Below are 26186 nucleotides of genomic sequence, written 5' to 3'. Positions count from 1 at the left end.
TTCCCTCTCCATCACTGTCCCTTTGGTCTTTGTCCCTTCTGTCACTGTCCTCTCTCTCTCTCTCTCTGACACCGTTCTCTGTCTCTATTACTGCCCTCTTGGTCTCTCTCTTCCTTCTTAGGCTCCCTGGTCTCTGTGCAGAACCCCCCCCCCCCCGGGGGTCTTGTCTCCGTTCCCCTCTCGGCCTCTGATCTGGCTCCGTCTCCAACACCTCTACAGCTTTCTCCGCTGTCTGGTTTCTCCGCTGTCTGTGCGAATTGCCCCTTTGCCCCTGACGACCCCTTGGTGTGATGCCACTTCCGAGGCGGTCCCCTCTGTTGTCTTCCCTAACTCTGTCCTTCTCTGCGGCCGTCCTCCGACCCTGCCCGTGAGACCACGGACTCTACCTCGTCTCTGTAACAATCCCCTCCACGCGTCCTGATCGCGGTCGGGGGCTCCCCTCGCCGCCTCGCCGTCTCGCCGTCACTTCCGGCTTCCCCCTCACTTTCTAACACCTTTGCCTCGTCTTCTGCTCACGTGGGTTTGCGTGTGTGGCAGGTCTCTGTCCCTTTAGGGCTCCGTTCCTTCCGGCCCGTGTCTGGCCGTCTCTCTCTTCGGGGCGCTGACCCTCATCAAGGAATTTTATGGGGCCACATCCCCTCCCAGGTCTTTTCTGGCGCAAAGGAGCCCACCTCGGTCCACCTGCCTGGCCTCACCCTGGCTGTCACCCTCGCGCCTCTCGCCTCATGCGGCGCCTCCAGCCCTTTCCCGCCCTTTAAGCCTCCGCGCGCTAGGAAAAAAAAAAAAAAAAGAAAGAAAAAGAAAAAAGAAACAAACGCGAGCGCATGCGCACCCCCCGACGCACTGGGCGGGGCGGGGGTGGGGGGAGAGCGCGCGACCTGCAGGCGGGCTCGCGGGAGCTCGCGCGAACTCGCGCCGCCGGCGCTCACGCGCTCCAGGGGCCTGCTCGGCAACTGGTGACGTCACGGGGGCGCTGTCCCGCTCTGTGGGCTGCCTTCAATCAGCACGCGCTTGCTGGAGCAAGTGGCCAAGCGTTGCCAAGCGCCAGGTGGCGCTCAGTGCCTGAGCTCACCAACTCTGCAAACCCTGTGGAGACTCGTGTCGTCATGGCAACTCTGCCCCATCTAATTGGATACCTGCACTATTTCGTTGGATCCGCACCTCTGATTGGATGCCTGTATCTCGTTGGCTGCCGGGGAATTTTTATCTTCCCTTCCCCTCAGCATTTCTCTCTCTCGGCCGGGGCTTCTCCCACCAGGCACTGGCAACGTGGAGACGGAAGGTGACTTGAGGCACCAGGGGGCGTGAGGTGTGTGGCACCCGGCCGGAGTCAGCGGACCAGATTGGCTCTCTCAGACACAGCCTCCCTTTCCCCGCCAGAGGGCGCCACGGTGCGCCGGGTCCTTGGAGGCCTTGGTGACTGGCGACGTCACAAGTGAGCCACTCTTGATTGGCTGCCTCTCTCCACCAGCCGAGTCGAAAAGGCAGGCCTGGAGAACTCTATCAGAGGGGAAAGAGAGCAGCTGTGTGCCCAGGAATAATGAATGACCTTGGCCTCAAATACTTAAGTATACAAAGGGAATTCACCTTTATTTTGTCTTCTAGTCTCTAATAATCACACCCAGACATGCAAGCTGTTATTAGCGTCGACACCTACTGCAGCTATGGACCCGTAAAGCGGACACCTGTTGTTTTTCTCAGCTGATACCCACGATTTAAAAAATTAATTGCCTTTTTAAAAAGCAGTTTTAGGGGCGCCTGGGTGGCTCAGTCGGTTGAGCGTCCGACTTCAGCTCAGGTCACGATCTCACGGTCCGTGAGTTCGAGCCCCGCGTCGGGCTCTGGGCTGACAGCTCAGAGCCTGGAGCCTGCTTTCGATTTTGTGTCTCCCTCTCTCTCTGCCCCTCCCCCGTTCATGCTCCGTCTCTCTCTGTCTCAAAAATAAATAAATGTTAAAAAAAATTTAAAAAAAAAAGCAGTTTTAGGTTTACAGAAAAAAATGGAACGAAAAGTACAGAGCTCTCATTTACCATTAGAGGGGACCATATACCCTATGGTCCTAGTTCCCTCCACCCTCGTAGGCCTACCCCTAATTCCCCCTGTTATTAACATCATTCATTAGTGTGGTACATTTGTTACAATCGAAGGACAGTAGTGTATGAGGCCACTTACATGAGATATCTAGAGTAGTCACATTTAGAGAGACAGAAAGTAGGATGGCAAATGGTGCCAGGGGCTGGGAGGAGGATTGGGAAGTTATCGTTTCATGGGTATAAAGCTTCCATTCTGCAAGATAAAAAGTTATGGAAAGGGGTGCCTGGGTGGCTCAGTTGGTTGAGCCACTGACTCTTGATTTCGGCTCAGGTCATGATCCCAGGGTCATGGGATCGAGCCCTGCGGCAGAGCACTGCCCCTCTCCCGCTCTGTCCCTCTCCCTCACTGTGCTCTTTGTCTCTTAAATTAAAAAAAAATGGAGATTGGTTGCACAACAACGTGAATGTACATGACACTAATAAGCTGCTCACTTACAGGACAGTTCTGGGGCACCTGGGTGACTCAGCGGGTTGGGCATCCAACTCTTGATTTCAGCTCATGGTCCCAGGGTCATGGGATCGAGCCCCGTGTCAGGCTCTGTGCTGAGTGTGGAGCCTGCTTGGGATTCTCTCTCTCTCTTTCTCTCTCCCTCTGTCCCTCTCCCCGACTCATGTTCTCTCACTAAAATGATGATAATAAAAAAGAAGCAGAACAGTTCTGTGATCCCCAAATGTTCCTTTGTGTCAGTGTGTAATCAGTCTCCCACCCCCACTCCCTCAGCCCCAGGCAATCCTGATCGATTTCTGTCCCTATAGATTAGTGCTCCCTTGTCTGCAATTTCACATAAATGGAGTCATGCTGTTTGTACTCTTTTGTGTCTGTTTTTTTTTTTTTTCACAAGACATACTGGTTTTGAGATTTATCCACTACACGTATCAGTAGGTAGTTCTTTCCACTGCTGAGTAGCCTTCCATCCTGTGGACATACAATTTGTTGATCCACTCCTGTAGATAGACATTTCTATTGTTCCCAGTGTTCCAGACTGGGGCTATTATGAATAAGGTGGCTGTGAATATTTGTGGGGACATAGGCTTTTACTTCTCATGGGTAAATACTCAGGAGTGAGATTGCTGAGTCACATGGTAAGTTTGTGTTAACTTAAAAAAAATTTTTTTTTAATGTTTATTTATTTTTGACAGAGATACAGAGCACAAGTAGGGGAGGGGCAGAGAGAGAGGGAGACATAGAATCCGAAGCAGGCTCCAGGCTCTGAGCTGCCAGCACAGAGCCCGACATGGGACTGGAACTCACAAACTGTGAGATCATGACCTGAGCCGAAGCTGGACGCTCAACCGACTGAGCCACCCTGGCGCCCCTGTGTTAACTTTATAAGGAACTGATAGGGGCGCCTGGGTGGCTCAGTCGGTTGAGCGTCCGACTTCGGCTCAGGTCATGATCTCATGGTCCGTGAGTTTGAGCCCCATATCAGATGCTGTGCTGACAGCCCAAAGCCTGAAGCCTGCTTCGGATTCTGTGTCTCCCTCTCTCTCTGTCTCTCCCCTGCTTGTGCTCTGTCTGTCTCTCAAAAATGAATAAAAATTTAAAAATTAAAAAAAAAAAAAGAGTGATCCCTGAGTCCAATGATTGGTGTCCTTATAAGAGAAGGGCAGAGGGGCGCCTGGGTGGCGCAGTCGGTTAAGCGTCCGACTTCAGCCAGGTCACGATCTCGCGGTCCGTGAGTTCGAGCCCCGCGTCAGGCTCTGGGCTGATGGCTCGGAGCCTGGAGTCTGTTTCCGATTCTGTGTCTCCCTCTCTCTCTCTGCCCCTCCCCCGTTCATGCTCTGTCTCTCTCTGTCCCAAAAATAAATAAACGTTAAAAAAAATAAATAAATAAAAAATTAAAAAAAAAAAAACCAGCCCTACGTTAGTACCTGTTTAAAAAAAAAAAAAGAGAAGGGCAGAAGGGTACCTGGGCAGCTCAGTCAGTGAAGCCTCCAACGTTGGCGTGGCTCGGGTCATGATCTCATGGTTTGTGAGTTTGGGCCCCTGCATGGGGCTCTCTGCTGTTGGCATAGAGACCGCTTCGGATTCTCTGTCTCTCTGTCTCTCTCTCTCTCTGCTCCTTCCCTCCTTCCCTGTGCTCTCTCTCTCTCAAAAATAAATAAACATTAAAAGAGAGAGAGAGAGAGGGAGGGAGGGGAGAGTAGGTGATGGGCATCGAAGAGGGCATCTTTTGGGATGAGCACTGGGTGTTGTATGGAAACCAATTTGACAATAAATTTCATATATTGAGAGAGAGAGAGAGAGAGAGAGAGAGAGAGAGAGAGAGAGGCAGGAAAAAAAAAGAAACAGGAACAATTAAAACCAAGTTATACCTTTTCAAAGCAAACTGGTGAAAAAAACTGTCCTGTTTACATTTTCCCGCACTGAAACATCTTGCTGCCTTCTAGGACAGCTGACACTCATATATGAAGTCAGTCAGTGTTAAAATGATTATGGGGACGCCTGGGTGGCTTAGTTGGTCGAGCACCCAACCCTCGATTTTGGCTCAGGTCATGATCCCAGGGTTGTGGAATCGAGCCCCGAGTTGGGCCCTACGCTCAGTATGGAGCCTGCTTAAAATTCTCTCCCCTCCCTCTGTTCCTCTCCCCTGCTCTCTCTCAAATAAAAAAATTAAATATTATAAAAATAATAAAATAAAATGAAGCTTCCTAATGCACAGATATATTCTAATAATATATGATAATTTTTAGCAAGTATAATCATCATTATCAATGTTAATAGCTAACCTTCAGGTCACATCCAATGTGTGCTAAATGCTGTACAGCCTTTCATTTAATCTGTGTAACATTCTTTTTTTTTTTTTTAAACGTTTATTTATTTTTGAGAGAGCACAAGTGGGAGGCGGCAGAGAGAGAGGCAGACAGAGGATCCGAAGCGGGCTCTGTGCTGAGAGCAGAGAGCCTGATGCGGGGCTCGAACTCACTAACAGGTGAGATAATGACCTGTGCTGAAGTCAGAGGCCCAACCAACTGAGGCACCCAGGCACACAATCCGTGTAACATTCTTGGGAAGTAGGCATTATCACTTTCTCCATCTTACAGTTAAAGAAATTGAGACATTGAGAGGTTAGACACTCTGCCCAAAGTCACAGAACTAATAGGTGTGGAGGAGGGATTTGAATCGAGGTCGTCTGACTTCCGAGCTCACTTGGGTTCCAGACAAACTCTTGTGGAAGATACTGGCATCATCACAGATTGCAAGAAAAGTAAACTAGCAGCACACCCAAGAAACCAGTAGAGCATGACATTAATTTAAAACATAAGTTTCGGGGCGCCTGGGTGGCGCAGTCGGTTAAGCGTCCGACTTCAGCCAGGTCACGATCTCGCGGTCCGTGAGTTTGAGCCCCGCGTCAGGCTCTGGGCTGATGGCTCGAAGCCTGGAGCCTGTTTCCGATTCTGTGTCTCCCTCTCTCTGTGCCCCTCCCCCATTCATGCTCTGTCTCTCTCTGTCCCAAAAATAAATAATAAAAACGTTGAAAAAAAAAAAACAAAAAAAACAAACACATAAGTTTCTTTGGGGGCGCCGGGTGGTTCAGTCAGTTAAATGTCCGACCTCGACTCAGGTCATGATCTCACAGTTCGTGGGTTCGAGCCCTGCATCGGGCTCTGTGCCAACAGGTTAGAGCCTGCTTCAATTCTGTGTCTCCCTCTCTCTCTGTGCCTCCCCCACTCACACTCTGCCTCTTAAAAATGAATAAACGTTAAAAAAAACCTTTTCTTTAAAGCATAAGTCTCTTTGGCATGATGGACTGTCTCCTTAGGGGAATTTTCAGGATATTTATTAAGTTAAAATTAGCTTGCAATTCTTGTAGATGCTAATAGGCTGCCCTATTTACCTTCAGGATGAACTTTACAAGTGCGATTATATCTTTATAACCCTGACATTTATTAGGGTTTGAGAAGTGCTGCTCTCTCCTTGAGAAAAGAGAGTAAAATGTACCCCTAGCTGGAGTTCAATGAAAAAAAAAATCAGTGCTGTATGTTCTCTAAAAAGCGGAGAGAGGGGGGCACCTGGGTGGCTCTGTCGGTTAAGCGTCTGTGGATCTCAGCTTGGATCATGATCTCACGGTTCATGAGTTCAAGCCCCCGTGTCAGGCTTTGCACTGATCTCTCTCTGCCCCTCCCCTGCTCATGCTCAAGTGCTCTCGCTCTCTCTCAAAATAAGTGATTAAACTGGGAGAAAAAAAAAAAAAAAGAACCTTATGACTTCAGGGGATGAATTCCCAGCTGGACAGGAAGGGATGAGGTCCTGAGGGGGTCCTGAGCCAATCCCAGCAAGGTGGGGAGGGGAGGGGGCCTCAGTCATGGGAGAGGGTGCCAACAGGAAGCTTGCCAGCTGGATTCGTGACTGGTCTGAAGTGGTCATCCAAGGCCCTAACAGGACCGGTCAGAATACTGTTCCTCAATGGTACGGAAGCAGAGAGAGAGAGAGAGAGAGAGAGAGAGAGAGAGAAACCAATTTTGTCTCCTCTGAAATGATCTTCTGAGGGCGATTGTGGTAGGTCCCGTTAATTGCCTGCCCAACGATCACTCCCCTCTCCGTGCTGCCTTGCTGGCAAAACCCACACAGATGGGTTTCCCAGGCTGCTTTGCAACCCGGGATGGCCACTGCTCCCGGTTCTGGCAAATGAAAAACAAGGAGAACCTGTCTAGGGACCAACACACAAGGGGAGGGCCCTGCCACACTTCCCGCTTTATTTATTTTTTATTTTTATTTTTTAAAGTTTATTTATTTTGAGAGAGACAGAGACAGCACAAGTGGGGGATGGGGCAGAGGGAGGGAGAGAGAGAAAGAATCCCAAGCAGGCTCCGTGCTGCCAGCGCAGAGCCCAGTGTGGGGCTTGAACTCACGAACCATGAGATCACGACCTGAGCCGAAACTGGGAGTCGGATGCTTAACCGACTGAGCCACCCAGGCACCCCCCCCCCCCACATTTCCTGTTTTGGATGCCACCGTGTGAGAACGTAATGCACGGTACTGCCGTGGTCTGCATTCACGAAGGGAAGGCAAAACGAATCTCAGAGATGTCAACCCTGTGCCTGACGTTGCCGATCAGCTGAACTAACACCGGGCCTGCGTGTCTTTGAAAGGTTTGTTATGTGAGCAAAAGAAATCTCTATCTTTTCAGCTCTTTCTGGTGGAATTCTGTTTTATGCAGCTGAAGCCATCACAACAGATACAGCATTATAAGCTTGGAGCTCCAAATGGCTCCAAGCTTATTACTATTGCAAAGGCTTGCTTAAGAATGAGTTCATAAGGAGCAATGCAGAGTCACTTGAACACCTTGATCTGACCATGCCTGAAGTCCTTCTGTACGCTCAGACTCACCATGTACAAAGAGCTTTCAGTTCTGCCTGTGGCTTATGGTAGTTTGGGTTGCATTTTGTGTCTTACAATCATAAGGGTCATGGCATACGTAACATTTACAAACTAAGGCTCCAAAGAGACCAATTTAGTTGCCAGAGGTCACTCGGCCAGTGAATAAAACTTTGGTCTGAACCCAGAGCCAGGATGTTCCAACCCAGCTTCCCGGCCCCAGAGAGGACAGGAGCCCCAGGTGGAGTGAGACCCATGGTGTGTGTTTATTCCGGTGTTGGTAGCAGCAGCAGTGGGGGGATCGGCCAGACGCAGGGTGTGTTGAACAGAAAGGGTAGACACAGGTGTGTGTGTGTGTGTGTGTCTGGGGGAATACGGAGGATCGGTCTGTTGACATTCACAGCAAGAACAAGGGTCGGGACACCAAGTCTTGGACAAACAGCAACGAGACAGACAGAAAGACGAAGGGTTTGGGGGGCTGGGGTCCCCCAGACATGCATGGCCCCTTGCCTGGAAGAGGAGCCCTGGGGAAGGGAAGACAGACACAGTGGAGACTGAATGCCCCCCCCCAACCCTGAAACAGGGAGCTGGGCCCGCCTGCCTCCCACCCTCGCGCCTCGCGGGGTAGAAGGATGGGTGGGCCCAGGCAGCCCCGCACCACGCAGCTCGGACGTTATGGCTTCGAGGAGATGAATTCACAGTCCGGGCAGGAAGGGATGGGGTCCTGAGGGGGCCTGGTCCGATCCTGGGCCTAGGCCAGACCTGCAGGACCGGACAGGGAGGAGATGTCAGCGACGGCAGAGAGCAGGTCCGTGACCTGCTGTAGTTCCATCAACACTCCCAGGGACTCAGGAATCCTGGCCCATTGTCCCTCCGTCATCTGGCCCAGGATTCCAGGTTCCCAGCCCCTCCTCCCTCGGACCCAGGAGTCCGGGACTCCAACCTCCGTCCTCCCCTGGTCTGGGTTCCTTACCCCTCACTCTGAGTTCTCTTTCTCTGACAATCCTTTGCTGCCTTTTGTGAAGCTGGACAAAGTCTTTTCCTGAAATGAGGAAATCCAGAAGGTTCAGATATGGGGGACAGAGGCAAGACAATCGCTAATAAGCAACACAATGAGACATTGAACCTCCCTTTTCACTCAACTCGCCTCAGAGAAGCTGAGACCCTGTCTTGGAGCCTCTGGGGAGCCAGGGAGGGCCGTGGGCCGAGAAGGGGCAGAGTCAGTGCGGGGGGGTAGAAACACCCTCTGGGGCCATGCACTATGGTGCGCCACTAGCTGAAAGTCGGGGGTCAGGACCTCACTCAGCCCGGATTCCACCCCTCTCTGTGCTCCCAGCATTGCCCAGCACGAGCACAGCACACAGAAGCTTCTGGGGAAGTTGGTGAAACGAGCGAGTAAACTAGGGGAAGAGTGAGCGGTGGAAGGAGAAAGGAGCTACCATCTGTCCCTCTAAATAGAGCCACGGTCTTTTCAAACCTCAGGCTTGAGCCCTGGGCTCTGCTGCTTAAAATCCCTCCTCACCCCTCAAAGAAAAGTCCAAAGCTAGGCTACAGTCAGGCCCAGGAGGAGTCCGTCCACCCTGGGTGCAAACTTTCAGCTGTGCCCAAACTCAGCAATCAAGGGAACTACCCTTGCAATGCGATATTTTGAAAAATCAAGATTAACCCAAGGAAAAAAAAAATCCACGATGTGCAAAATATCAAATTAAAAAAAAATTTTTAGGGGCGCCTGGGTGGCGCAGCCGGTTAAGCGTCCGACTTCAGCCAGGTCATGATCTCGCGGTCCATGAGTTCGAGCCCCGCGTCAGGCTCTGGGCTGATGGCTCGGAGCCTGGAGCCTGTTTCCGATTCTGTATCTCCCTCTCTCTCTGCCCCTCCCCCGTTCATGCTCTGTCTCTCTCTGTCCCAAAAAATAAATAAACGTTGAAAAAAAAAAGAAAAAAAAATTTTTTTAATGTTTATTTATTTTTGAGAGAGAGAGAGAGAGAGAGAGAGAGAGACAGAGTGTGAGCGGGGGAAGGGCAGGGAGAGAAGGAGACAGAATCTGAAGCAGGCTCCAGGCTCTGGGCTGTCAGCACAGAGCCCGACGCAGGGCTCGAACCCACAAACTGTGAGATCATGACCTGAGCCAAAGTCGGACACTTAACCGACTGAGCCACCCAGATGCCCCCAAAATATCAAATTTTAAACAGAGGCCGGTCCTGTGTCATATTAGAGACTGAGACGAAAGGAAAAATAAGCAGCCTTCTTTTTACATCTTTTTTATGGTTAATTTTTTTCCCCAGAAAGTTAAAATAGTTTTTAAAATGTCGAAAACAATGGGGGCGCTTGGGTGGCTCAGTCGGTTAAGCGTCCGACTTCGGCTCAGGTCACGATCTTGCGGTCCGTGAGTTCGAGCCCCGGTCCGTGAGTTCGAGCCCCGCGTCGGGCTCTGTGCTGACAGCTCAGAGCCTGGAGCCTGTTTCAGATTCTGTGTCTCCCTCTCTTTGACCCTCCCCCGTTCATGCTCTGTCTCTCTCTGTCTCAAAAATAAATAAACGTTAAAAAAAAATTAAAAAAAAATGTCGAAAACAATGAAGAGGAAGTATACTGAAATGCACATCGCTTTATTATTATTATTTTTTAGTTTATTTATTTTGGAGAGAGAGAAAGCGTGAGTGGGGGAGGGGAAGAGAAAGAGGGAAAGAGAATCCCAAGCAGGCTCCAGGCACAGGGCTTGAACCCATGAACCATGAGATCAAGACCTGAGCTGAAGTCGGACGCTTAACTGACTGAGCCACCCAGGCACCCCAAGACTTTATTTTCTTCTTAAGAAAAAATTTGGGGAGCATCTGGGTAGCTCAGTCGGTTAAGTCTGACTCTTGATTTCAGCTCAGGTCACTATCTCAGGGTCCTGAGATCGAGCCCGGTAGCTGGCTCCACGCTGCACCTGAAGCCTGCCTAAGATTCTCTTTCTCCTCCGCCTCATCTCTCTCAAAAATAAATAAAATTAAAGAAAAAAAAAAAGAAAGAAAAAGTTGTTGATCCCCACCCAGTACACCACAATCCACTGACTCAACTACAGCCTGTTTAAAACAAACTGAACCAAAACCGAATCCCCCCAAAACCCAACCCAGCTCCCTCACTCAGTTTTCCCCCTTTATTTTGGACTTAGTATCGTGGGAAATAATAGTAACAGTAGCTGACCATTTGCTGAGCCCTTAAGGAGAGGCATACACTGAATCCTGCATTAACTCACCGAATCCCCCTATCTGTCCTAACTTTAGATGCTATTAACAACCCCAGGGGTGCCTGGGTGACTCAGTCGGTTAAGCATTCGACTCTCATTTTTGGCTGAGGTCATGATCTCCTGGTTAGTTGAGTTCGATCCCCTCATCCGGCTCTGTGCTCAGAGCTCAGAGCCTGCTTGAAATTCTCTCTCTCTCTCTCTCTCTCTCTGCCCCTCCCCTGCTCATGTTCACTCTTTCTCAAAAAGAAATAAATAAACTTAAAAAAATGTATAAACAATAACAACAACCCCATTTCTCAGTAGAATTACCTGAGACACAGAGAGGTCAAGTGACTTGCCCTAAATCACACAGCTAAAGTTGGTAGAGTAGGGCTTCCAACCTAGGTGGTCTAGAGTCCAACCTAGGCCGGAATGACCAGATGAGTGCATGAATGGCCTCCCGAGTGTCACTGGGAGGCCGCCCAGCTCACCTCCACCAGCTGATGCCAGTGTTCCACGGGCTTGCGGGGGTTGGCCAGCATCTCCGCCCAGTGCTCGCGGCCGTGGGGGTCGGCGGCGTCCGGGCCCACGCGGCACACACCGATTACCTCATTGTGCCCGATGCTGGGGGACGGGGGGGTGCGTTGAGCACTTCGGGAGGGAGGGGGCGGGCTCGGTCCCATCCCCTGGCCTCCCGCCCCCCGGCCCGGGCCATGACCCTCACCAATCATAGTCTACCACCGCGATGCTGAGCCCCACGCTCTCCACGCTCTCCGGGGCCACATCGAACACGAGCGCCTCGTTGTACGTGGGGTTCAGCGTGTTCTTCTTGATAGAGGTTTTCCGCTTCTTCAGACGCCGCCCCTCGCTGATCAGAGAGGCCTTCACGTAGGGGTCTGGGGGTGGGCATGGAGAGCCCTGAACCGACTCGACCTCCTCCCTCAGACCCCAGTCCAACCCATGGGTCTGGGTCCCCATTGCCGTCCTCCCTCAGACACAGAAGTCTAGGCCCCCAGCCCCTCCTCCCTCCGACCCAGGAGTCCTCACCCCCAGCCCTTCCTCCCTCAGACCCAGAAGTCTGGGCCCCCAGACCCCTCTTCCCTCAGACTCAGGAATCCTAGCCCCCAACCCCTCCTCCCTCAGACCCAGGAGTCCTGCCCCCAGCCCCTCCTCCCTCAAACCCAGAAGTCTGGGTCCCCAGCCCCTCCTCCCTCAGACCCGGGAGTCCAGGCCACCAGCCCCTCCTCCCCAGACCCGAGTCCAGACCCCCAGCCCCTCCTCCCTCAGACTGGGGAGTCCAGGCCCCCAGCCCCTCCTCCCTCAGACCCAGGAGTCTAGGCCCCCAGCCCTTCATCCCTCAGACCTGGGAGTCCAGGCCCCCAGCCCCTCCTCCCTCGGACCCAGGAGTCCTGTGCCCAGCCCCTCCTCCCTCAGACCCAGAAGTCTGGGTCCCCAGACCCCTCCTCCCTCAGACCCAGAAATCTAGGCCCCCAGCCCCTCCTCCCTCAGACCTGGGAGTCCAGGCCACCAGCCCCTCCTCCCTCGGACCCAGGAGTCCTGTGCCCAGCCCCTCCTCCCTCAGACCCAGAAGTCTGGGCCCCCAGCCCCTCCTCCCTCAGACCCAGGAGTCCTGCGCCCAGCCCCTCCTCCCTCAGACCCAGGAGTCCTGCCCCCAGCCCCTCCTCCCTCAGACCCAGAAGTCTGGGTCCCCAGACCCCTCCTCCCTCAGACCCAGGAGTCCTGCGCCCAACCCCTCCTCCCTCAGACCCAGAAGTCTGGGCCCCCAGCCCCTCCTCCCTCAGACCGAGGAGTCTAGGCCCCCAGCCCTTCATCCTTCAGACCCGGGAGTCCAGGCCCCCAGCCCCTCCTCCCTCAGACCCGGGAATCCAGAACCCCGGCTCCTCCTCCCTCAGACCCAGGAGGCCTCACCCCCAGCCTGTCCTCCCTCAGACCCAGGAGCCCGGGCCCCCAGATGCTCCTCCATTAGGTCCCAGCGCCTCACGAACCCACCTGAGAAGCCAGTGAGGTCCATCGCTTTGAGGTTAGAGGCTTTGATGATGGTCACGGTGAGGCGCCCGGCGGTGGGGAGGTAGCAGAGTGAGAAGTTGAGCTCCCCGAGATCTGCCTTTTCCTGCAGTTGGGGAAAGGGGTTCAGCCGTGCCCTGCCTCAGTCTCCCCTGTCTCTGCCTCACGTTCTCTCCCATCTGGAACCTCCAGCTCTCCTCCCTGACATCCAGGACTCAGGTTGCCCACCCACTTCACAGTCTGACTCTGCCAAACCTGGTAACTCCTTGGTCGCAGCTGCCTGCCACCAGCAAAGCTGGTTTGTTCTGCAGGGAGGATGGGAAGAGGCACGAGTGCAGGGAGGGAGCAGGAGAGAGAGGGAGAGAGAGAGAGAGAGAGACAGAGCACGCACGCACAGTGAAATGTAGGCTGTGACAAGGACCGAGGCACTGAGAGCTATAGCTTGAAAGGCAGACCCACAGAGTCCTAAAGCAAGAAAACCCAGAGAGGGGGCATAGAGACTCAGAGAGAGAGAGAAAGAGAGAGAGAGAGAGACGGACATACACAGACAACAAGCGAGACTTCAGAAAGAAGAATACAGAGACCGGGAGGAGAGGGAGACAGAGACCCAGAGGAGAGAGACAGAGTCCGGGTTGGTGGGGGGAGGGGGGTGGCGCCAGAGCCCCCAAGGGGCAGGAGATCCCAAGAAATGGGTATAGACACTTGGCGGAGGATATGGAGACCTGGACAGAGTGAAAGAGGCCCAGAATGAGGTGGGGAGAAGGGCAAAGGCCCAGAGAGAGAGAGAGAGAGAGAGAGAGAGAGACAGAAACCTACCCAGAATGAGGGACAGAGATCCAAACAGTGTGACAGACACTGAGAAGTCAGTCTTAGGGAGGGCAGGGGACACACCAGCCCTAAGTGAGGCCACAGAGGAGACAGAGACTCGCACACCCCACACAGACCTGGAACGGGGGCTGAGTTGGCCCCGGGCCCACGGCCCGCCCTGCCCTGTCCTTCGGCGTCATCTGGGCCCCTGGCCTCCCTACCACACTGATGAGGCCCAGGTCCCTGGACCCCCCCACTCCCTGCCCTTGACAGCTAACTGTGACCACCTAGACCTGGAGCCCCCGAGGACTGTGTGGGGTCCCCGGGGCCTGATCCTGAAACGAAAAAAGCCAACTGTTTAAGGAATGAAGGCACAAATAAATGAGTGAAGACCTCTGGTGATAATGAGGGGGGAGGAAAGAAGAAGTGACAGACACAAGGAGACAAGGTGGAGGCAGGAGGAAGGGGACTGTAGGAATTGTGTCATCATGCAGATGGTGAAACTGAGGCTCAGAGGAGGGCAGGACCTCGAGTGTGGCCATCATCTGGACAAAGCTAGGACAGGGCTCACACCCAGTGCACACACAGCTGCCCCACATCGGCAGACAGCTGGAACGTTGTGACATGCACCGATCAGACCCGAGAGGGCCTAGGAATTGGGGGTTTGAGGCTTGGGGGTGCAGAAGGGGTCAGGACACCCAACGAGCGTGTTAGAGGGACTGGATGGACAGAGGAAGTTGGCCAGTAGCGGGGGGTCGGTGCTGGGTGTTGTGGACCCTACAATCTGGTTGCTGGAGGAACTGGGGGGGTGGGGATACTGGGGACCCAGGTGTGTCTGAGGCCTGGGGGGATGAGGCTATCAGGATTCAGGCGGAGACCAGAGGATGAGATTAGATCTGGAGGTCATGGGTTTGAAACGTAAAATGTTCAGAGATCAGAGGGGCTGGGGTTTCAGGAAGCTTGGGAACTGGAAAGCCAGGAGGTTGGAAGGTGAAGGAAGTCAGAAAACAAGCTGGGAATTCCGGGCTCAGGCCGGTGGAAGGTCAGGAATTTCGGGTCAGAGGGCAAACGTCGTAGGACCACACCATGAAGTTTTGAGGAGGTGGTTGGTGGGTGTCTGTTACAATTTTCCCAGTTGTTACCATCAGATGTCAAAGGGGGAGTCAGGAGTTGGGAGGTCTGGGGTCCAGGCATGACGTCAGCATTTGACAGGGGGGGGGGGAGGATGGGGGTCCATGATATCAACCTCTACACTTTGCTTGTATGCTTGCAATATTTCGCAATAAAATAAATTTCAAAAGAAAAGCCTGGGTCAAGAAGTTAGAGGGTTATGAAGTCCAAGGGCAGAGAGGTCGGAAACTGAGGGGTCCTGGGTCCCCAGGAAGAGGGATGCAGGGGCCACTGACCGAGCCGCCCTCCACGATGTCCCTCCACAATGGGCGGTCGGGGGGCTGCTCAGCCAGTTCCAGGAGGTTGTCCAGCACCACTTGGCCGATCAGGTCGTGCCGTGAGAAGCGGTCGAAGTCATAGACGCTAAAGTGCAGTTTGCGCTGGGCCAGCTCGGCCAGGGGCACCGAGAACTGGAATGTCTCATTGAATACAGGGTTCAGAGTCTTCCTGTGCACCTGCAGGGGGTGGGGGTGGGGGCAGACGGACACCACACCCATCAGCCGCTTCCAAAGGACCCAGGAGTCCAGACCCCCAAACTCCTCCTCTCTCAGACCCAGGAGTCCAGACCCCAGCCCCTCCTCCCTCGGACCCGGGAGTCCAGACCCCCAGCCCTTCTTCCCTCAGCCTCAGGAGTCAGACCCCCTCCCCCTCCTCCGTGGGGACCCGGATGTCCAGGACCCTCGCTCCGGACCTTGGTCTGGAACTTTTTCTTGCGGTCCGGCAGCAGGTAGATCTTGACGTAGGGGTCTGAGAAGCCATTGGAGTCCTTGGCCGGGAGGTCCAAGGCCTGCAGGATCCGCACCACCAGCTGGTCGGAGCCATAGAGGTACCGCAGGGCAAAACTGATGCGGCCGCAGGGCGCCCCCCCTCCGGCCTCTCCCGAGCCCGCGGCCCCGCCACCGCGCCGGCCACCGGGTCCAGTCCCCTGGTACAGCTCGGGCTTGATCTGCCCGATGAGTTTGGCTTTTTCCTCACCGCCTGGCAAGGGTAAGGGTAGGGCAGGCGGCCGCTCCTCACTGCCAGGGTCCGGCTGAGGGGTCAGGGTCTGCTGGGTGAGGGGCCGGGGTAGGGCCGGGTACCTGTGGGGGGTGGGGAAGACCAAGGTGGGGCCACTGACAAAGGTGGGGATCTTTGACAGCATCTAAAGACAGTCATCTAAAGAGACTCCTCCCTGCCTCTTCCCCCAACACCGCATCCGGGTGGCCACAGATCCCACCCTGGTTCACCAGGACCTCGAGCCAGCCACTTGCGCTCTTTGAGCCTCAGTTTCTCCACCTGTGTTGGGGGGTTGGGTGCGGGGTATCCCGGTCTCTAAACTAGCTCCAGCTAGCATCTGCTTATGCACCGGCTTCCAGAAGCCTTCCCCTGACCTCAAGTGCATGACCCAGAATAACCTCTCTGGACTCCAGAGGCCCCACCCACACAGCCCAGACCTCCTGAACCTTCTTCAAATCTCCCCAACCTGCCTTAGCCCCAGTATCACATTTCCCACCTGACCACCGCTCCACCTGGCCTGTCCTTTCTCTCTCAACTCCCTTCTCCACTGTTCCTAGTGTCAATGGGACATTCTGGAAGCCCAGAGGTCCCCTCTCGGGCCCCTCTGGGCCTCTTCTCCCCTTCCCACACACACACACACACACACACACACACACACACGCTTTCCCTGGACAGGCTCATCTGTATCCAGGTTTCCACACCCATCAACAGCCTTTTGTCTGCTAAATGTGTCTCCTGGGCTCCAGCCCAGACTCGCTCCCAACCTCGGCCTCCCACCAGACCCTGCACGCCCTTCCCCGCTGGGCTCAGCGCCTTCTCCCAGACCCGCTCCTCCTCCGGGGTCCCCGTGCTCCACCGAGATCTGTAGGCCAGACACTGGAGCCATCTTCACCTCCCCCCTCCTCAAAGCCCGCCCCTCCCCTCTCCTGAACTCCCCCGTCCCCGTGGCCCCGGCTCATCTGCCCTTTCTCGCGTGGACCATCACCCCCAGGGTGAAGTCCGCGTGACAGGGCCCCTAGCGACGGGCAGCCCCAGATGTGCTGAGAGGCAGGCCTGGGGTGGGGGGAGCGGGAGGCTCCAGACGTGGAAAGGGATGTGGGGGTGGGGGTGGGGGCTCCAGCTACAGATCCCCCGCCACTCCTTGCTCCCGGGGTGACTTTGAGCAGGTCACCGACACCCTCTGAGCCTCAGTGTCTCCATGTATGTAATGGGGGCGGGGCTTCCCCAGAGACCCCAAACTACATCTCCCATGAGCCCCTGGGCCCCTGGCCAGGTCCTGGGATTACCAGGGTCCTGGGACCTTCTCCCATTACTGTCTGGGGCCCAAGATGATCCTTCTGAAGGCAGTTTCCCTGGACACTGCCCCAGAGGCCTTACACTCAACAAGATCCAGATGAGCTCAAGGTCTCCCTCACACCCACTCCTCTTCCTAGATCCTCTGATCTGACACCCACCCAATCACCAGGCCAGGATGGGTGCTGTTAGCACCTGTCCCCACCCCTCCTACCCCACAGCCATCCGCCCCGAGTCTCATCTCTCCTGCCCCCTGACCTTGCCCTTTCCTCCCCGTGCCCACAATCTCAGCTCAACCTCCTCCTCTCCTGCCTGGACTACTGGCCTCCAGTCTGTCCCTCTAGTCCACCCCTATGTGGCCCCAGAGAGGTCTTTCTACACCCAAAACTGGCCCTGCCCCTCCTGCTCACAGGACAGAGTCCCCACCCCTCAGCCAGGCATTCGAGGCCCCGAATGCCCTGTGTGGTCTGGCCCCACCCACAGCCGCAGCCACGTCTCCTCGGCTTCCTTTTCGCCCACTTCGCCCATGTAGTCGCAGGCCATGGTGACTGCTGGCAGTTCCCACAATGCACTGTGACCTCCTTCCCCTCTAGCCTTTGCACTGGCCGCTCTCTCCTCCTGGAATGCCCGGCTCACACCCCTACCTCTGTGCCCGGCTAACTCTTCCTCATTCTGTAGGTCTCAGCCATCTCTGGAAGGCCCCAGACCCCTCCCAGACTGGATCAGAGACTCCTTGGACTCCCACAGCTAAAGTGGCCCCCTAAGCCACTTTCCTGCAGCACTGGCCCGGCTGGGCTGGGCTGGCCTCTCTGGGGACCCACTTGCCCTGAACTGTACGTGGCATGACGGCAGGGCCTGGCTGCCACGCTCACTTCTGTTTTTCCAACACCCAGCTCAGGTCTAGTTCATATTAGGTGCCCAATGACATGCTCAGACGGATAGCGATCAGACGGATCCCAGGTCCCACCACCAATCCCGGCTTAGGGTGAAAGACACGAATCGCTTTGTGTCTCAGGGCCTCGGGGGTCTAATCTTCATTCTGCAGTCCTGTGCTCTCTGAATCTGAGAGTCCAGGTCTCTAGGCTCCTCGTCCCTCAGACCCTGGAGTCTGGGGCCCTAGCCTCTTCTCTCCCCAGGACCCAGGAGTCCACAACCCCAGCCCTTTCCTGCCCCAGGACTCAGGACTCTGGACCTCTAGGCCTCTGGACCTCTTGCAGGGCTCAGGAGAACCATATCTGGGAAAGAGACACAGAGGAGGAACAGAAGTTCAGAGTGGACCCCCAGCCCAGTAGCCTGTCTCACCTGGTGGTGGGTGCCAGGCTTGTGACCTGCTGATGCGACTGGGCACTGGGCAGGCCCCCACCACTGGGGGGCAGCAGGAGCAGCCCAGAGCCCGCACCTCCCTCAGAGGGCAGTTCAGGAGATGTCTGGCTCGGTTTGACCCCAGCGGCCACTGCAGCTGCCGCAGCCTCTGGATACGAGTCCATGTCCAAGTACGAGGGCTCAGGGGGGTCAGAGCCCCCTAGGCTGCCTGGCTCCAGCAGCTCAGCGAAGGGCGGATGGTGCGTGGTGTGGGCGTGGTGGTGTGGACCCCCCAGCAGAGGATGGCCCCCCAGGCCGGCCCCCAGGTGGGGCCCGCCACCGCCCACCAGGCCTGCCAGCCCGACCCCAGGGCCTAGGTCTTTGCGCAGGGGGCCCCCGCCCACCGCTGAGCCTCCCTTGTCCCGCCAGGGCACCCAGCACAATTTCCAGGACACGAAGAGGGAGACGCCCAGAAGGACAATGCCACAGAATGTCACGATGACCGACAGCAGGCTCACGGAGATGTCTGGAGAGAGTGAGGACAAAGGTCAGGGGTCAGGGTGGGGTCAGAGCTTATCTTCCCACTGCTGTCCCCAAAGAGCTAACCTTTAGCATTCGCCATGCATTGTCCTAGGCACCTGACGTCCGTTTACTTCAACTCCCCGGCCCCACAGGCTGGGTATCTCTATATAACCGTTTTAAAGATGAGGAAACCGAGGCACAGAGAGGTGGAGCGACTTGAATAACGCTGCGCAAGCAGTCAAGGACAGATCTGGGATTTGAAAGCGCGGTCTGTCTTCGGAGCTGATTCTTAATCGCTAGCCCGTGCTGCCTCTCTAGAAGAGGACACACCCAACGTCCCCCCAAATGCTCGGAGATGACCAAGGAGAGAGGAGCCGGCGTGACTCCTCCCACGACAAGAGTTCAAATCTGTGTTTGCCGCGTGGCCCCGGGAGCATATCTTAAGCACTCTGAGCCCCACGTTCCCCGTTTGCCAAATAGGAAGTCCTGCTTCTTACGGTGGAGGTAAAAGGGACCCATCGCTGAGATGTCTACTGAGTGGTTACTATGTCCCAGACACCTAAGTGCCATATTGGCATTGGCTTACTCGTGCCTGACAGGCGCCCTGGGAGCTTGGCAACCTTATTAACACCTGCTTTCCCCAAAAGGAAACTGAGGTCAATGGACCCAAAGTCTCCTGGGCGGAGTCCCCACAGGTCAGCGCTGGAGTCAGACCTTGACCCCGGAGCGCCTGGCTCCAGAGCTGTCACGCTTCACTATTTCCCAAGAAATGGTATTTGGGACGCGGGTTATTATTCGACTGACAAATATTGTTACGTTTGGTGATACCACTGCCGCCACGTGTAAGCCAGCATCAGCAGCCGCCACGGCTAACGCCTTGCAGATGCTTCCTGTGTGCTGATGTGCCTTTCGGAGAAACCCAGGGAACAGCCTAGTTCTCGAGCCAGAGGTTCCTGGGTCATTCAGGAAGTGGTGCCAGGAGCAGGGCTCCTCCAGGGAACGTGAATCTGTTTTGGGATTGACTCCTGGGTCTCAGCGAGGGAGAACACAGGGGTATTTCGTGCACCGTGCGGACTCTAGATTATGGCGGGTGGGGAGAAGCTATTGGCTAAGCTATTGGCAGCGAGGACAGCTGAGTGGACTGGTTGTGTCCTGTCCCTGCAGGGGACGCCGGGTGGTGAGGGGATGCCCTCCCGTCCCGAACCGGCCAGGGCATCTAAGTCAGCAGTCTGTGGTGTGAATCCACCCGGCACTGCAATCGATCCCATTTTACAGACGAGGACGAGGAGGCTCTGAGAGACAGGAAGTGACCCTGTGGGGCCATACAACTGGCGACGGCCAAACTCTGAAATTCCTACTCCCCTCCGCCCCTTAGGGTGTTCCTTTCCAAGTGACCAACATCTGCTTTGAGTTCTGGGGACCTGCTAAAAACCAAAGCAAGGGCTTGCCAGCCTCCTGAGCCTGGGAAGAGTGGAGAAAGGGGGGCCGTTTGGGAGGACAAGGTGGAGACGAGGAGAGAAAAAACGAAGAGCTGCCTGCCTCTACCATCAGCCTGACCCAGACCCTCTCCAGGTCAAAACATCGATCCTCTAAACTCTGACAGATTTCTCCTTTCTGTCCGCCTGGTCTGGGGAGCCATTTGGGCTTGGCAAGGTGCTGTAGCTGGGCAGTAAAAGATCAACCTTGCCCAAGGAGATGTTTGGCCCTGGATCGGCTCCTGGGAAGGAACCGCTAAGTCCTTGAACTTCCTCCCTGAAAGTGTTTGTGTTTACCTGTGGAACCATGGGCCCTGCCAGATGGTCCGCAGCGTGACCGACGCTGGGGGGCTAGGACGTGCCATAGCAGCTCGGCCCCTGGAGGGGCCGGAGGTGAAGGTCAGCCACACGGGGCGGTCAGCCACGTCTACGTGACCGAGACTGGAAGCTCACGCCTGGTCTCTCCTGGACCCTCCTCTCTGTGTCTTTCCCTTCGCAGAATTTCATCCCTATCCTTTTGCCGGATAAAGCGTACCCAGGAGTAGAACAGCATTTCTGTGAGTCCTTCTAGGGAATCATAGAAACGGAGGGTGGGCTTGGGGACCCCCAAATTGCCATAGTATACTAGACTTCCTGGGGTCAAATCTGGCTCTTCTGCTTACAGGCTGTGAGACTCTGAGCACAAACTGGCAGCTCTCGGGGCGCCTGGGTGGCGCAGTCGGTTAAGCGTCCGACTTCAGCCAGGTCACGATCTCGCAGTCCGGGAGTTCGAGCCCCGCGTCGGGCTCTGGGCTGATGGCTCAGAGCCTGGAGCCTGTTTCTGATTCTGTGTCTCCCTCTCTCTCTGCCCCTCCCCCGTTCATGCTCTGTCTCTCTCTGTCCCAAAAATAAATAAACGTTGAAAAAATAAATAAATAAAAATAAAAAACAAACTGGCAGCTCTCTGGACCTCATTCCTCATCACTGTCCCTGGACATCTGGCGCGCGAGGTGTCGAGCTCCGCCCTGCACTCAGCAAGTGTGGCTCTAGGTATAACTTCTACACGCATGCTTCCTCAGGGTCCCTCAGGGCCACTCATGACATTTCCTGGTGTCCAGAACCCTGCCGCTTCCTAGCTGGGTGACCTTGGGCAAGTCACTTCACCCTTCTGAGTCTCCCCTCCGCCATTGAAAATGAGGATTCTGTGTACCGCAAAGGGGCGTTGTGGGTGGTTGATGAACAATGCAAAGGACCTTGCGTACTGCCTGGGACACGGTCGGTGCTCAGTAAGTACATCCCAGCATTTATTGCATGACCACTGTGTGCCCAGCTTGTTCTAAGCACTTCACATGTGTTACATCACTTGAGTCACTCAGCCGCCCCATGAGGTAGTCACTTTTATTATCCCCATTTTCAGGAGGAAACGGAGGCACAGAAAAAGAGCTACTTGCCTAAAGCCAGCCATTAGTAAGTAGCCGGGGGTGGGGCATGGGGGTGGGGTGGGGAGTGGGATTTGAATGCAGGCAAGTCAGACAGCCTGACTCAAAAGCCTGAGCTTTTAAGTACTATGCAAGATACACAACAGATATGTGAAAGGGACATGTATGTGGCTGGGGTGGGGGGCAGTGGGCAGGAGGCTCACAGGGCCAAACACAAAAAGGTCAGGAATCAAATGGCCCACCTAGTTCCTTCTCCTTAGATCAAAGGTGTGGGGACCAGCAGCAAGCAGGATGGAGGCAAGACCCTAAGAGGGACTGGCCAGGGCCGCATAGAGAACAGAAAGCTGAACGAGTCTGCTCTGAATCTCTGAAAATATTGACTGTAGCAGAGACAGGGGGCTGGCCGAGACAGCTGGGGGTGCTGACCTGCATCTGGGCCCCGGGGATAGCCTCGAATTCGCAGGTCGTTGAACTCCTGGCACCTGTCACTGGTGTCGGCATCTCGGACCCGCGCACAGAGGTCCGAGACCAGGATGAGCGCCCGCCGGCAGAGGTCATCCTCGTAGTCTCCTGACATGGTGGCCGGTGGGTTCTGTGCTTGGAAGGGGCCGGACGAGGGTGCAGATGAGAGATGAGATTGAGAGAGGGATGGATAAAGGATAAAAAGGGAAAGAGAGAAAGGGAAGGACAGGCGAGGGGACAGAGATTGGGGCCAGGTGGATCAGGGGAGGTAGACTGGGGAGGGATAGACGATGAGAAAGAAATCCGGGGCCGATAGACAGGACTGAAATTCGGGGTGCAGGCAAGACGACAGTAACGGATTGGACAACCAAGGGGACAGAGATCAGCGTGAATGGACAGGAGGAAAGAGAACAGGGACAAATGGACAAGGAGGAAGAGACTAGGGAGGCCAGTCAAGGGGCAGAGATTAAGGACAGATAAAGAGACAGAGATTAGGGGTGCCCAGACAAAGGGACAGAATTTAGGCGTGGGCAGACGAGGGGACAGCCATTCTTCGTTCATGCATTCGACGAATATTCAGTGAGCACCAACTACATGCCAGGCACTGTGCCAGATGCTGCAGAGCCAGCAGAGAACGCGCCCCACACAGTCCCCGACTTCCTGGTGTTACAATCCAGTGAGAGGAGACACGGAGTAAGCAAGTCAACAAACACCACATAAACAAACAAGACGTGCTCACACTGTGAGAGGTGCTCTAAAAGAAACAGAGGAAATATCACAAAGGGACTAGGAAGTGGGCAGCTGGGGGGCTCTCTGCGGCCACCGGCAGTGGGTGGTGGGGCTGGCGTGGGGTAAAGCATCCAGGGCAGCAGGAACAGCATGAGCAGGGGCCTGGCGGGTTCAAGGAACGAGAAACAGGCCAGGTCCAGGTAGAAGGGGACAGGACCGAGAGAAAGGGACGGATGGGGTTAGAGAGAGAAGAGATGGTTGTGTGCGGTGGTGGCTGGGGTGGGATGGGAGGTGCAGGATGCAGAGATAGGGACCAAGTTGAGGGAGGGAGAGAGAAGGGGAAGGGAGACAGAGATAATGGGAAGGGCAAACTGGGGCCCAGAACGGAGGGACAGATGAACAGACACAGGGAACGTCAAGGACTGCGATTTGGGATGGACAAGCCATAAAGAATGGACTAGTGTGTAATTTATGGGAGTGCAAGAGATGGGCGGACAGAGGGACAGTTAGAAGCGCCAGGACAGAAATATCTTTGAAAGAGAAACAGTGGTTGGCAGAACGGATGGGGTGCAGGAATAAAGGACAGACTGACAGGCGATGGCCAGAGATCACAGATGGGCGAGGATACAAAGGAGGGCTGGGCAGACAGACATGGGTGCAGAAGGAAGGCTGGATGGGGGTGGGGGCATCCGAGACAGGGGACCGGGAGAAAGAGGTGCATGTGGGGCGAGGGGGAATTCGCCACACATGGTTTGGAGGCAGACATCAGAGATGGGCTGGAAGGAGAGTGCAGGGGGAAATCAGGGACGGGCAGACCAGAGCTCACGGATGGACAGGTGTCGTGGGGGTGTTGCAGAAGGCCAGGACTCCGAGACAGACATGGTCAGACTCACCTGCGCTTATCCCTGCCGTGTTCTGGGTGGCAGCCGAGGCGGCGGCTGGCGGCAGCCCATGGGGGTTGTAGGGCGGACAAGGGGCTGCGGACCCGTCCCCACGCGCCAGGTGGTGGGAGGAGGAGCCGGATCTGGGGGCCGTGGCCAGGAGAAAAAGCTCAGTTCGAGCCTCACGTCTCGTCCTCCTCGGACCGGCTGCTCGACCCCAGGCGACCCCCGGGAGGTCCAGCCACCCCCTCCCACCTCCGGGGCCCCAGCTCCCGTTGAGCTTAGAGACTACAATTCCCGACAGGCCTCGCGCTACCGCGGCTAAAGACTTCACAGACCCGGCGCTGTATGGGCTGCTGGGAATTGAAGTCCTTCATGCTTCTCCCGGCTGCAGAGAGGATGGGAATTTTTTTCGGAGGTGGGGGGGGGGGGGTATGAGATGCCGGGGTCCCAAGGCGCTGCAGGGGGGAGGAATGATGTCCTGGACCCCGAGAGGCCGCGGAGTCCTAAGTCCTCAAGGGCCATGGAGTGGGTAAGCGATCCCCACCTCCGGGGGATCGGTGGGTGAGGTTGGGGTACACCTAGGTGTTTCGGGACCCCCCTTTCTAGGGCCACGTGCCCCTCCCCCGGGGCGGCCAGCAAGCGCTGCGGCACCCGCACTCGCGAGGAGGAGATCCGCGCGCCTCTGCACCTACCCCCGCCCCTACGCGCTGGGGCCTCCCCCCAGGATCGGCCTGGGGCGGGGGCTGGGGCAGGGGGGAGGGGGGAGGAGCGGACTCACCCGGAGCCGCCGCCGCCGCCGCCGCCGCCGCAGCCCCGCGCGCCCGCCGCGGTGCCCGCTCGACTCCTCCCCCCGCCCCTGGCGCAGGTCCGCGGCTCCTCCCCTTGCACCCCCTCCTTCCTCTCCTCCGAACCTGCGGCTTGAGAGCAGAAATCGCGCGGCCGCAGCGAGGAAGGAGGGAGGTTTCCCAGGACCGAGGCGTCCGAGACCCAGCTCTCTTACACAGCGGAAGATCCAGCTGTCTGGGATCGTGACCCTCTGCGCCCCAGGATCTAGGGGTCCAGGCCCCCCAGCCCCTCTTCTCTCAGCTGGAAAAATCTGGGACCCCAGTCACTTCTCCCAGAACCCAGGGTAATGACTTCCTACCCCCTCTCCATTCTCAGATCCAGGAATCCACTCCTCCCCTGGCCCTTCCTTCACAGGACCCGGGACTTGGAGTCCTCCCATCTGGGGAGTTCTGGAGGCTGGCGGTGGGAGGGGAGGCGGAGCCTCAGAGTTAGCGGGTGTGGAGAATCTCAGCCCGGTGTGAGGTCCTAGCAGGGACCTGGGTTTGGATCCCTGCCTGGGCCGGCTCCTGCCTTTGTGCCCTCGCGCTCTTTTCTCTGAGGTCGTTTCCTCATCACAAAAAAATACAGAGACAATAAAACTGTCTCCTAAGGGATCCAGACGTTTGAAAAAAACAGGCAACGTAGATAAAGCCTTGGCACCGAATAGGTGCTTAATGAATCTTGCTCAAAAGCACCAAGTAATTGTTCCTGCCATATTAATAGCGGTTAATGATAATTGCCACTGCGACTGAGCTAAGTGCTTTGAAAGCGCTTCCTTGTTTAATCTTCACTGGCCCTGTTAGGTGGGTGCAATTATGCTATTCCCATTTCACAGAGGAGGAAACTGAGGTCCGTAGAGGTTTAAATCCCTTGGAGAAGGTCCAGAACCACATAGTCACAGGCAGCAGCCGGCAGGGGTGGCTGGGATGAGCCACAGGCTTCCTTAGTGCTGCCTCCCCTACTCCCAGTGACACTCATAGAAATATAATCTCTTGGGTAAAAAATTATTTTGGGGGCTTCCGGGTGGCTCAGTCGTTGAGCATCTGACTTGGGCTCAGGTTATGTTCTCAGAGTTTGTGGTTCGAGCTTTCACATTGTGGGCTGTGCTGACAGGGTGGAGCCTGCTTCTGATCCTGTCTCTCCCTCTCTCTGCCCCTCCTGCGAGCTCTCTCTCTGTCTCTCTGTCTCTCTCTGTCTCTCGTTCAAAAATAAATGAATAAACTTAAAAAAAAGAGGGGCAAATTTTCCAATTCCGTTCAGCCTTGTTTAAAAAGCATTTTTCTTCTTCTGCCAAGGCAACTCTAAGACAAGTTCCCTAGAGCCTCCCTTTAACTAGATCCCACCCCCTCCCCACCTATTGCTACCTATGTATACATTTGCAGTTACTGTCACCCTGTAGAATCCCCCAGGAGTGCCTCCCTGGTGCACCTTGAATCCTATCCTCAGTGCTTCTTCGTTCTCCCCGATAGACCTGCATTTGCACCCAGGGAAGCTGGCATGGGGGGGCGCATGCCCAGATGTATGCACACAGATGTATGCACACAGACCCCACATGGCAGCCCACTCACAACTAGACCTTTGTACCCAGCTGGCCTGCCCAGAGTCCACAGGCAGCCCTGTTCTGGAAGAGATACACAGAAGGAAGTGTGCAGCAATG

At 55.5% G+C, this 26186-nt stretch overlaps 1 protein-coding gene across 3 annotated transcripts; it reads right to left on the bottom strand.

Moving 5' to 3' along the window:
- Positions 1–7655: 7655 nt before the first annotated feature.
- SYT3 (synaptotagmin 3) lies at positions 7656–24868 on the bottom strand. 3 transcript variants are annotated; one of them, XM_043598419.1, is made up of 11 exons: positions 24616–24868; positions 23714–23844; positions 22056–23596; positions 18215–18740; positions 15315–15702; positions 14860–15078; positions 12632–12752; positions 11346–11517; positions 11113–11245; positions 8387–8455; positions 7656–8175 (listed from the first exon to the last, which is right to left on the bottom strand). In XM_043598419.1, the coding sequence occupies exons 3-10, from the start codon at positions 22204–22206 to the stop codon at positions 8390–8392; spliced, it is 1776 nt and encodes a 591-aa protein (XP_043454354.1). In that variant the 5' UTR covers positions 22207–23596; positions 23714–23844; positions 24616–24868; the 3' UTR covers positions 7656–8175; positions 8387–8389. The 3 variants fall into 3 exon arrangements, with proteins under 3 accessions (XP_043454354.1, XP_043454355.1, XP_043454353.1); XM_043598420.1 differs by having other exon boundaries at positions 22056–22226; positions 24616–24784; XM_043598418.1 differs by lacking the exon at positions 24616–24868 and having other exon boundaries at positions 22056–22221; positions 23714–24436.
- Between the last annotated feature and the right edge of the window lie 1318 nt (positions 24869–26186).

The sequence above is a fragment of the Prionailurus bengalensis genome, chromosome E2 (assembly GCF_016509475.1).
Source record: "Prionailurus bengalensis isolate Pbe53 chromosome E2, Fcat_Pben_1.1_paternal_pri, whole genome shotgun sequence".
Classification (NCBI taxonomy): domain Eukaryota; kingdom Metazoa; phylum Chordata; class Mammalia; order Carnivora; family Felidae; genus Prionailurus; species Prionailurus bengalensis.
The sequence above is the reverse complement of the archived record's forward strand: the minus strand, read 5'-3'. Positions and strand labels throughout refer to the sequence as shown.